At 42.4% G+C, this 12,815-nt stretch overlaps 1 protein-coding gene across 3 annotated transcripts in view; it reads left to right on the top strand.

The window, feature by feature from the left end:
• Nucleotides 1-333: 333 nt before the first annotated feature.
• The window catches only part of PCDH17 (protocadherin 17), a 98,192-nt gene continuing 85,710 nt past the window's right edge, over nucleotides 334-12,815 (top strand). Inside the window, exons 1-2 of one of the 3 annotated variants that reach the window (XM_053916612.2) lie at nucleotides 334-5,129; nucleotides 5,256-5,339. In XM_053916612.2, coding sequence (XP_053772587.1) covers nucleotides 2,775-5,129; nucleotides 5,256-5,339 — 2,439 coding nt within the window. In that variant the 5' untranslated portion in view covers nucleotides 334-2,774. Of the gene's footprint in view, nucleotides 5,340-12,815 lie in introns of all 3 variants that reach the window. The other 2 variants (XM_045201989.3, XM_053916611.2) reach the window with 2 other exon arrangements.

The raw sequence follows: 12,815 nt of genomic DNA on the forward strand, positions 1-12,815 counted from the left end.
TCCCCTTTAATTCTCTCTTTTCCAGAGGATGACGGTGAAGGACCTTCCTCCCCCCGTAGTCTAATACTCGGGGGACCCGATGGCGAGGCCCTGGGCACAGCAACAACAGCGGAGTACTAGGGCTCAGTGGGCCCCGCCGGTCTCCCATCTAACTGATCTAATCAATGACTCTGAGGCGCTGGGGCTCCTGGCTCCACCTCCACCAGTCTCCACTCTACGTTCCATTGGGCGCGGACGGAGGAGGCAGGGCTTTGCTCCTCGCGCTGATTGGCTGGCAGGGAATCAGTATCAATGTTTAAGCCGCGGCGTGAGCTGAATAGAGTCAGTCAGCTAGAGGCGCTGGGGAGAGAGCAGGGACGGGGAGCTCGGCGGCTGCAGCGGCGGCGGCGGAGGGCGGCTGCGGGGAAGCTACTCCAACTGTTGAATTTTCGCCTTTCTTTTCCTTCGATGCTTTGCTTGCGGAGATGGATGTATTTGCCTTGAAATCCTCACGTCCTCCGCAGGCTGTGAGCTGACTCTGACAGACACCAGATTGAAAGAGACCACCCGTGACAGAAAGGGAGGAAAGAAAAACACCCTCCACAGCGGACATCACAATTAACTATGCACACCGGGGCTGGACTTTGTGAATAAAGAACATTGGGAGGAAAATCGAGAACTATGGTGCGGGGCTAAGCTGTCAACACTCGCCGGAATCCTGATTTCCCGCCTCCCCAAAGACTCTGAAAGGTTTGGGGGTTCCTCACGCTTAACCAAAAGGAAAGGTGTTTTTTTTTTTTTTTTTTTTCCAAAAATAAATAAATAAATACACCTAGCAAAACAGACGCCTTATTTTTTCCAAGCCTTGGACCCCCGCAGAGAGAGGTAGAGTAAAAGTGCTGCTGGATTCAGCTTCACCTTTCTCCTTTCTTCCCACCCTTATTCTTGCTTTTTCCCTTTTTCTCCAAAGCAAGGATCTGGCTTTCCTTTCTGTGGAGTGAGTCAGAGAAAGCGTTAGGAAGAAGCCGCAACTAATGTCTGTGAAGGGAGGACCAGCAGGAGAGAGTGAATACGATTTGTTCCGCTGCCTCTGACTCATCCGGCAGATCCGAACACCTGCATTTCTGGATGTGTCATTCCCGTAGGTCTAGGCGCCTCGCGAACCCGAAATAATGTGTAGACAAACCTGTGCCTAACATCCCCTCGGAGGCAGCTCCCCGGGGTGGGCGCCCCTGGCTGGACCCGCGCGGCCGCAGCTTCTCACCCCCTGCCCTCCCGAGTCGTCCAGAGACTGTGCGGGCGAGACTGCAGAATGCATCACGCCAAACCTTGAGGTGTTTCTCTTCTTTTTTTTTTTTTTATTCCAACCCCCTCCTACTATTAAAAAAAGGGGGGGCGCACTTTATTCTCTTCAAATATTCACCACTTTTATTCCTCGCCAAGGCTTTCCTTTCTAGATGAAGAGGGCTGGGAGACTGGGCCATTGGAAGGAGATGCTGAGAGGGAAGAAAAGAGAGGCACTTGACAGCCCAGCCCTGTGAATGCAGAGACTGTTTCCCTTCTAGCGAGAGACAGGGAGAGTGTGTGTGCGAGGCCTGGGAGGTGGCTCCCCCTTCCTTTCTATTCCGCCTCCCCACCCCCTTCGAATCTGCACATTCAACCATGAGTTGCCTGTTGATTTCCTTTCGCCTGAGAAGCAAAGCAAGCTGGAATTAAACTGCAGCGGGAGAAGTCCTTGCTCGCGGGGAGAGAATGGGCTGGTAGCGGCGGCTACCGGCTTCGCGCAGAGAAATCAGAGTGTGCGTCCTCCCAACAGAGGCTGAGACACGTCGGTACATCCCCCCCTCCCCGCAGACTCACTCGGCAAACGCCGATCCGGCTGTGGCTTTCTTGACTTCAGGGGAGAGCCTTTTCGGAAAACGAGAGGGAGGAGCTTGGTGGAGGAAGGAAACTACAAATCGGGACACTAGTTCTTTGAGCTGCATTTCCTCCCCTCCCTGTGCCTGCTCGGAAGGGAGAGAGAGCGAGAGCGAGCGAGCGAGAGAGAGAGACACCGCTTTGGCTGGGAGATTTAGTCCGCCGCCGCCGCCGCCTCGGCCAGAAATGCAAGATTAGATCTCTAAATGCAGCAAAACACTGCCTGAGAACAGACCAGCCCGAGAAGCAAGCAGACAGACATTGCACAGAGCTCCGGGGAAGCTTCAGAACATATCTGACTCTCTCTTCGCTGCTCCCCATCCCCATCAATTTCCTCACTGGAGGCGGCCAGAAACAAGTAAGGATTCCACTTTCCGATCTGCCTGGAGACACACCTCCCTGCTCCCTCCCCCACCCACCGCGAAGTGTATTCCGGAGGCTACTGGAGGGAGTGGATTTGCAGCGCCCTAGCGGGAGCGAGGATATCCTACGGATTCTATCCTCATTATCGCCAGTCGAGATTTACTTCTTATCAACGGCATCGTCGCTCAAGTTTGAGTAGCCCCAAGTTCGGGCGGCAGAGACAAAGCCCCGGGCTTGCCCCCAGCCGCAGGGAGCCTCCGCCTAGCTCTGTGCCCCTGCAGCTCCGCTGCGCAGCTGCTTCTCGCCCAGTGCGGATGCTGTAGATCAACAGGTTCGGGAACTTAGCGAATAAGGAGACACCGCCGGGTGCCGCAGCCGGGTAGCGGAGGGAGGAAGGACCCACCGACTTGTGGCTCGCGTCGCCTCGCAAGGTGCGCGGGGGCTCCAGGCTGGCGCGCACCCATTCTCTCGCCCCTCCAGTCCAGCTGCTCTTGCTCCCACCCCACCGGTCTGGGATGTACCTTTCCATCTGTTGCTGTTTCCTGCTCTGGGCCCCTGCCCTGACGCTCAAAAACCTCAACTACTCCGTGCCGGAGGAGCAGGGGGCCGGCACGGTGATCGGCAACATCGGCAAGGATGCTCGCCTGCAGCCGGGGCTTCCGCCCGCAGAGCGCGGCAGCGGCGGGCGAAGCAAGTCCGGTAGCTACCGGGTACTGGAGAACTCTGCGCCACACCTGCTGGACGTGGACGCCGACAGCGGTCTCCTCTACACCAAGCAGCGCATCGACCGTGAGTCCCTGTGCCGCCACACCGCCAAGTGCCAGCTGTCCCTCGAGGTATTCGCCAATGACAAGGAGATCTGCATGATCAAGGTGGAGATCCAGGACATCAACGACAATTCGCCCTCCTTCCCTTCGGACCAGATTGAGATGGACATCTCAGAGAACGCGGCCCCTGGCACCCGATTCCCCCTCACCAGTGCTCACGACCCAGACGCGGGTGAGAACGGGCTCCGCACCTATCTGCTCACGCGAGACGACCATGGTCTCTTCGCGCTGGACGTCAAGTCCCGCGGCGACGGCACCAAGTTCCCAGAACTGGTTATCCAGAAGGCACTGGACCGCGAGCAGCAGAACCACCACACACTCGTGCTGACCGCCCTGGATGGCGGCGAGCCGCCGCGCTCCGCCACGGTGCAAATAAACGTGAAGGTGATCGACTCCAATGACAATAGTCCAGTCTTTGAGGCGCCCTCCTACCTGGTGGAGGTGCCCGAGAACTCCCCGCTGGGTACCGTGGTCATTGATCTGAATGCCACTGACGCCGACGAGGGTCCCAACGGCGAGGTGCTGTACTCTTTCAGCAGCTACGTGCCCGACCGCGTGCGGGAGCTGTTCTCCATCGACCCCAAGACTGGCCTGATCCGCGTCAAAGGCAACCTGGACTACGAGGAAAATGGGATGCTGGAGATCGACGTGCAGGCCCGAGATCTGGGGCCCAATCCCATCCCGGCCCACTGCAAAGTCACCGTCAAACTCATCGACCGCAACGACAATGCGCCGTCCATCGGGTTCGTCTCTGTGCGCCAGGGGGCGCTGAGCGAGGCCGCCCCACCAGGCACCGTCATCGCCCTGGTGCGGGTCACTGACCGAGACTCCGGCAAGAACGGGCAACTGCAGTGCCGGGTCCTGGGAGGAGGTGGGACCGCCGGCGGCGGCGCCTTGGGCGGGTCCGGAGGTTCTGTGCCCTTCAAGCTGGAGGAGAACTATGACAACTTCTACACGGTGGTGACTGACCGCCCTCTGGACAGGGAGACACAAGACGAGTACAACGTGACAATTGTGGCGCGGGACGGGGGATCCCCTCCACTCAACTCCACGAAGTCGTTTTCCGTCAAGATTCTGGATGAGAACGACAACCCGCCTCGTTTCACCAAGGGACTCTACGTGCTGCAGGTGCACGAGAATAACATCCCAGGAGAGTACCTGGGCTCGGTGCTCGCCCAGGACCCCGACCTGGGCCAAAACGGCACAGTGTCCTACTCAATCCTGCCCTCGCACATCGGCGACGTGTCCATCTACACCTATGTGTCCGTGAACCCCACCAACGGGGCCATCTATGCCCTGCGTTCCTTTAACTATGAGCAGACCAAGGCTTTTGAGTTCAAGGTGCTTGCTAAGGACTCAGGGGCGCCCGCACACTTGGAGAGCAACGCCACTGTGAGGGTGACCGTACTAGATGTGAATGACAACGCGCCGGTGATCGTGCTGCCCACGCTGCAGAACGACACCGCTGAGCTGCAGGTACCGCGAAACGCTGGCCTGGGCTACCTGGTGAGCACCGTGCGCGCCCTTGATAGCGACTTCGGCGAGAGCGGGCGCCTCACCTACGAGATCGTAGACGGTAACGACGACCACCTGTTTGAAATCGACCCGTCCAGCGGCGAGATCCGCACGCTGCATCCCTTCTGGGAGGACGTGACTCCGGTAGTGGAGCTGGTAGTGAAGGTGACTGACCACGGCAAACCTACCCTGTCCGCAGTGGCCAAACTCATCATCCGCTCGGTGAGCGGCTCCCTGCCCGAGGGGGTCCCCCGGGTGAATGGCGAGCAGCACCACTGGGACATGTCCCTGCCGCTCATCGTGACTCTGAGCACTATCTCTATCATCCTCCTAGCGGCCATGATCACCATCGCCGTCAAGTGCAAGCGAGAGAACAAGGAGATCCGCACTTACAACTGCCGCATCGCCGAGTACAGCCACCCGCAGCTGGGCGGGGGCAAGGGCAAGAAGAAGAAGATCAACAAAAACGATATCATGCTGGTGCAGAGCGAGGTGGAGGAGAGGAACGCCATGAACGTCATGAACGTGGTGAGCAGCCCCTCCCTGGCCACCTCCCCCATGTACTTTGACTACCAGACCCGCCTGCCCCTCAGCTCGCCCCGGTCGGAGGTGATGTATCTTAAACCAGCCTCCAACAACCTGACTGTTCCTCAGGGGCACGCGGGCTGCCACACCAGCTTCACCGGACAAGGGACTAATGCGAGCGAGACCCCTGCCACTCGGATGTCCATAATTCAGGTAGGAGACTTTTAGCATACCTGGGACTTCACTTTATTGCTGGTTTGGGAGCTGTCCTGAAACCTTTGGTACAGGACAAGCCACATTGCCAGCAGCAGTGAGAGGGGATTTTTTTTTTTTTAATGAAAATGGTTTACAATTTTGCTACTGCGTGTACATTATACTTAACCTCTCCCATGTAAAATACTCTAAAATCTACAAGATGTAAATGTGTTACTTTTGTTGCGTTTTTAAAGTTTATTTTTATAGGTTTAAAAATGTTAGCAGTGTTCAGTATTCATAGTTTATTTTACTTTATTTTTGTTTGATGGTCTACATTTTTCTATATGAAAGGATTCCCAGAGAACTTAATACACTTTTAAGGTGAATTTAATTCCATTAAAAAATATGATGCCAAATGAAATGTGTACCCAAATATTAAGAAGCTACTTGAAGTACAACATCGCATCCAGCCAGAATTCCAGAGTCTGAGTCTATTTGAACTAAGTTTTCACACACCCCCAAGTTAGTTTTATATTTAAAAAATGTTCTAAAGGACATGAATTTTATTTATTCTTCAGCTGAAACTGCAGCATAATGCACTGAGTTGGTTAAGCTTTGGAAATATGCTTTGAAGCTGTTTAAAAAGTTTGAATACTTGTAGACTCTGGATAATGCTGAGCCATTATCTATGAAAAGTTTGTATTTATTTTGTCCAGTGGTTTTCCTGACCTGTTGTTTGGGTGTCCTTGAGGAATGAAGAAAGTTCACAAGAGAGTCACAGACTCATTTTGGGCTGTTGAACACAGAAGGGAAAGTTGCACTATAGGCACTTGTGCCAAAAAGAATTCAGGATGCATTAGTTTGCATACTGTGGCTTTTCTGTGTATCTCAGTGGTATTTGCTGTGTATTAGACAGCATCATTCATAGTTAACAATATATGGAAAAGACTGGCCCAGCGTGGACGTAGATTCTAACACGAGCAGGTGACTGTGCTGCGCCTAGTCACTGCCACGTTTCTTATATCCACTGTTGAGTTGGGTCATAGATAAACTTAATTCTTGCTTATTATGAATGTGTGTCACTGCAAATTACCCTGGATGCGCAGTACTTGAAATTCAAAATTGAGTTTTACTAGAAGTGACACTTTCAGAGGAGGATTAATTTGGGGCAAATGAAAATAATTTGTTCATTATTTTATGCTTTGAAAGGCAAATACCTTTTAATGACATTTGACTAAAGAATGTTTTTATTATTAAAATAGAGTTTTAAAATTTTACAATCTTAAACTTTCTGAGATAAGTGTAACAAATACTAAAACTTAGCAAAACATATTTTCTTACAATAGTATAATGTCCTTGTAAAACAGACTCTTGTATTTGCTGCTACTGAATACTAAAATATAAATTGTAGTAACATTAAATTCTACTTTTTACAGTGTTTACTGTATATCAGTAATCATGATTTTTTGACATTTATATAATACTGAACAAGAAATTCCTTTCTTAAAAAAAATGTGGTTTCTATGAAAGTCTGTGATTGTGTAAAACTGGTATTTAAATGATAATCTCTTTACAGGGAGATATGTTAAAATATATATGTATAGATCTTTACAGTTATTTTACAAATACACATATGTTATATACCTTTCTTTTATTTTTACCATTGACAATTACAATGATATCACAGAGGGTTACTACTTAATCTTCTACTTCAAGTTCTATCAGTTGAATTATTAGAATCCATGTAAAAGTCAAGTTGGTGCTGTCGAATTTTCTGCAAACCTGATTCCTTGGTCATATTGGTGAGGAACAGTCTTGGATGGAACTATCCAGAAGGTTCTGAGGGATGGCGTGCCCACAATGTATTTATATCATACTGTTCTTGCAGCTGGTCATTGCTTGATGGATGGATAGTTGATGATGATGATGATGGTGATGATGATGATGATAATGGCAATTGTTCTTATTAGCAGTAAAACTTGAGCTAAAGCAAATCACACACACACATATACACAACCACATACACAAGAAGAGAGGGAGAGAGATAGTTTAAACAGAAAACAAAAGGACAAGCTTCCTTGTCATCCTTTTTCTTCTAGAATCTTAATTCTTACCATGAAAACACAGACAAAATTGTTTTAACTTCTTCATTTTTTTTTTTTCCAAATGGACTCCATTTCCTATGCTCTTGCTCTGGCCTGGAAATATCCTCAATATAAATTGTTAAAACATGATCTATTTCTTTTTTCTACTGAGCTTTTGCAATCCTAGAAGGGATGCTTTATAAATTGCTAATAATTTAATTTTCTTTTAAATGTATCATATTTTTCTCAATACCTATTATAGAGAACAGAGTAGATTGACTACAGTGACCTTTTTTCTTTCTTTTTTTAAACTAGTGTGCTACAAATAATTTGTGCTGAAGTGATATGTTTAAATTAACGTGTTCAGGCATCCCCTAATCTTGTTTCAAGTGCATTTATTAGTGGGTGTGTTTAACACAGCCTGCTGAGGAAACATAGTTTTCACCTTATGTGTATTTCTGAAGGAGGAATTTTAATCCATCAGAGTGCACTTGGACTAGTAGGTACTAGATCTGGTTTATTTTATTCTCCAGCATCTTGTGCGCTGTTGGAAGATGTACAGTGTATTTCTATTGATCAAATAAAAAGTGTCATCATTGCTTGAGATACACTGTTAGAGAGCAATGACATGAAACTTAGAAGCTTCAGGATCTATAAGACTCCAGTTACAGCTCAAATTAAGATTTTTCTAAGCATCAAAAGATTTTGGGTGAATCAGGGCCCAAAATTTTAAGGTTACAATCTGTAGGTTCTTGGACATAATGGTATTTTTATTGACTATAGGTGCAGAACAATTATGTAAGCTAACGTAGAAAGAGTGGTTTGTGAGAAGAGAGTTTATTTCAGGTTTTTAAGAGATTTTATTTCAAGTTTCTCAGCTGAAGTAATGACAGTTTATGAAGTCCTTGAATAATGGACTAGTGATTAAAATATCCTCAGTAGTGTGAGTCAGAATAAAAGATGGTTGTAATTAAATATTTTATGCATTTTAAAGACATAATATTTTCAAAAATAGGACTACAGATTTCGTGGTAGGTAAGACAAATAGATTGTTATACAAATTTATAAAAACACTTTTCCTAGGAGCAATTTCTATATGCATTATTTCATATGTTAATATGAGAATCTAAAATCAATTAGAGATCATCACTAATTGTCACAAGTAACTGACTGCTAGTCCTGGTTTTTCAAGAATTATTTAAGTTTCAGAGAAACTTCTCAACAGGTGTCTTCAACCAGGGTTTCACTGAGAAGAGGGGGAAGGCTGGGAGCTTCTTACTAGTGGGAGTATTTCTAGTTTTGTTAAAACATCTGTGTTTTCACATTTTTTGATAGTACTACTACAAGTCATTTTAATATCCTCTCAGAGAAGAAAATGTATTGAGGAAGCAGAAAAAGATCTACTAAAATAAATTTTAAAAGGATTACATTCTTATACAGTTTTTACAGTGTAATTTTGAAAGATTCACATTAGGATTGACTTTAGATTCTTTATGTGAGAAGAGAAAATTCTTTTGATATACATGCATGGCATTCTCAATAGAAGGGAATTAAATACATGGTAAATGTATAAAATAAAATTGAGACATAGAAGTCTAAGGTATTATAATGTAGACAATAAGCTCAGTGTTTTAGAATGAAAAGGTGAAAGAACTAATGTACCTTTACTAGGAACATATTCATTGTATGCCTTTATTCTCATGTCTCTAATCTCCAAGAGAATCTTAAAAATAGGAACTTAAATGAATTCCCTAGATCATGATTTTCAAAATTTCTCCTCCAGTATGTTAGTAATTTCAGCAAGAAACAAAGTGTGTGAACATTTTTTCCTTCATTTACAATTTTGAGGATATTTTCCTGCAGTGTTTCTCTAAAATAGCACAGTTTGATTAGTTACATGCAGTTATTTCCATAAACTTCATATACATCTCTATTTTCAGTTTTTATTTTATGTTTGAGTAAAAAGGAAATGTTTCTTACTACATGCCTACAGGAGTGCCTTGTACACTTAAAAAAAAATAAAGATCGGATTAATTCCCACTTTAAATTAATGTGAGTACAAAATAGTTGAACTTTTTTTCTGTCTTACTGTATATTAAAAGTAGTACAAATAAAGTACAAATGAAGTTACTGAAAGAGATAATCAGCCATTAAGGTGTTTTGACTTGCTTTACAGAAGAATTTAAAATTCAAATTATTATTTATCATCCTTCTTAATATATTATTACTTTTAGTTTAGTGTTTGTCCATGAAAATGTGAGCTTCATATTTCACATTTCTGTTCATTTCTCAATTATACAATAAATGAAAACACAAAAACTGTACTTTTTAATTATGTGAACTAGAAACCTGAAAATCTTATTTTTAATATTAGTTAATATAGCTACTCATAAGGTAATAATGTCTTCATTCATTAGTTTTTAGTCTTTAATAAAATTTTCAAAATACCAGCTAGGTAATACTTATCATTATTACACTGAGATGATAATTTATCACTCATTTATAAATGTAAAAGTAAAATAATTTTAAATTTCACTTGGGTTCTAAAAATGACTTCTATAACTTTACTTGAGTTTTGTGAGTGAATTTCATAATTTTACTTGCATTCTTGAGTTCCATAATTTCATTAACTATTATTTATAAGTCTACATGGAGGATTTTGGAATATTACTCTAGCATCTTCATGTTATTTAAGGCTTTGTGTGATCATGAAAAATACAAGGTCATGGAAATGTATGCCCTACAATTCCTACTCAACTGCTTGAATATATTTTTAATCAAGGAAACAAATTATATGTTTTAAATATTTCCTATTGCCTGTGTCTATATAGATCAAGCCACACAAAAAGTCACATTTTCACGAAACTTTTCTTTATAAAGTTGATGTTATAATATGCATTATTTACAATGCATAGACACAGGTTTACATAAACTAAATGAATTTTTAGGTTAAAAATTAATTATTCTCCAAGTAATTTCAAATATCTCTATGAAAGGACTAAGAAGTATACATATTTTAACACAAAAACTCTAAAAATCTCCAGATAGTTATTAAATACTATTTAAAAATATAATATTTATGCTTTATCATGTTTCACTACCATTGTCAGGTTTTAACTGTTAGTGCTGCATATGTAATATTATGCAATAGAAATATATCTATAAAAGTTGTAAATTAAGAAAATATTTTGTTTTTAAGTTTAAAAATGCTTACATGCATTTATTAGAGTAAAGGTTGACTCTGCCTATAATTATGGAAATGTAAACAATAAAACTTATTGGCAAACTTAAAGTATATATATACATGTATATGTGTACGTATTTTCAGTCTAATGTATGAAAATACATAAGCACAAATATTAGCCCATTTTTATTTGTTATTACTTAAAAGGCAGTTCTCTTTTTAAGGGTGAACTCAAACTTTTTTTTCCCTTGAAAACATGTTGAAACTTGTTGATTTTAATGGTTTAAAGCTTCATACAGTTTGAAGTTCCTTAGAGTAGAGCCGGTCATTCTAGAGAAGAGAAGAAATTAAGGAACAACTGGCCTTCATTGAAACTTATGCAGATTGAGAGAAACAAAATCTCAGGCAAGATTCTTTTGGAGGATGGTAGGATGGCCGGAGGCACTGTGAGAATATATGCTGTAAGTCTGAGGACCTGATGATGAAACAACAGGAGAAATATGAAGCCGCTGGAATTGGTCTCATGCCAGTTAGGAAGTGAAACTTAACTCCCTTACTCTGAGTAGTCTTGCAATACACTCAATAGTGGGTACATTCTTACAAATGCACCTGCTAATTACGATATTAGTCATTGCTCCAGAATGTATTCTCCTTAGTAGTACCTCTGTTTAATAAATCCCACAGTGCATTATCTTAAAGTCATATTTTAGTCAAGTCATTAAGGAAGGATTATTTTTGTTTTTTGTATTGAATTCCTTCAACCAGTGACTGTATATTTGTTAAAGGATAGCATAAAGTTCATTTTGCCTGTCAATTTGAAGATAGTGTGACTTCTTCCACCTAGCTGCAAAATACTTTCAAAATTCATCAGACCAACACTAATCTGTTGTCAACTTATTTTAGGAAAGGAGGTGCTGACAAGGATTTCCTTCAATGGCCACACAGTGTTTTACAGTTAGTCATAGCTTTCACCACTAGCTTTGACCGTGATATATTGCTATCCTTTGGGCTCCTGAAATAAATTATCTACAATAAAGAAGTCCTTAATGATATCAACATTTTCTGCGGTGACTAAGCAGAAGCTTGCTAGTGCATCGTTGCCACTGAGAGTATAACTTCAGTATTTGTAAGGTAGGCGGAAAAAAAGAGAACAGAATACACATGCAAATTGTGGCTGTGTGGGTGGCATCTTTTGCTTTTATGCACCAGGTTTTTCTGCTGATAGAATGTAAAATTGCTTTCAGACAGTGTTTGAGAGAATCTGTTGATATACATGTGACATACTTCTGTTTGTTCTGGTCCTAGAGACATTCTCATTCCGGGTTTTTGTAGGCTGTGCCCTGGGATCTGTTCCAGGCAGTTTTATTGTAGTGAAATGGCTCTTACAGTTCATTGAGCATCTAGCGTAACTGTGCTGAATATGATTGGCACGTTTGCATATATTTATTAAAAAATAAGGCATTTAAACAAGATAATTATGGGAAAATGAATCATAACAATAAAAGACAATTTAAGTTAACAAGCTTTGTGATCAAAGGATAAATACAGGTTGGATAAATGAGACTTTCAATGTAACTAATCTACATAAATAGACTCTTCTGATTAGAGAAATGGAATATATTAAAATAATTTAATGGTATTAGATATGCATTTTATATCAGTCATTTTGAAACACTTAAACACCTGAGTTATTTTCTTTGTGTTTCTATTTAATAATATAGTCTTGAACCATATATACATTGGATGAAAAGTGAGCAAGTTAAAGATAAATGTAATTTTGTAAGCTTCTATTTGGTTCTGGAATATACGCTGACCAAGCAATATTTATTATTTTTTAAACTTGTAATGTTTTTGAATGATTTTTAATTAGTGGAACACATTAAAGAGACCATTTAAAGGACAATTTCTTGTTTACTCTCTTTATAAGCTAAAAGCAGCCTTTGTAGAATTTGAAAGCAAGAACATTAAAACTCTACTTCAAGTTTTTAAGGCTATACATTCATAATTGTTTTGTAGATATATACTACCTTTAAGAGAACTACGTATAAGTTTGTAAATTATATTAATACATAATGTAGATAATGACCTCATAGGCAGAAATGTTCTAATATTATTTAATATCATACATATTTTAAAATAACATTTAATGTACATTGCAACTAAATAATTTCTTTCTAACAACTTGATGCTTTAAATATATTTTCTTAAGGATCTTTTAGTGATAAC

The sequence above is a fragment of the Desmodus rotundus genome, chromosome 13 (assembly GCF_022682495.2).
Source record: "Desmodus rotundus isolate HL8 chromosome 13, HLdesRot8A.1, whole genome shotgun sequence".
NCBI classification, from domain to species: Eukaryota; Metazoa; Chordata; class Mammalia; order Chiroptera; family Phyllostomidae; genus Desmodus; species Desmodus rotundus.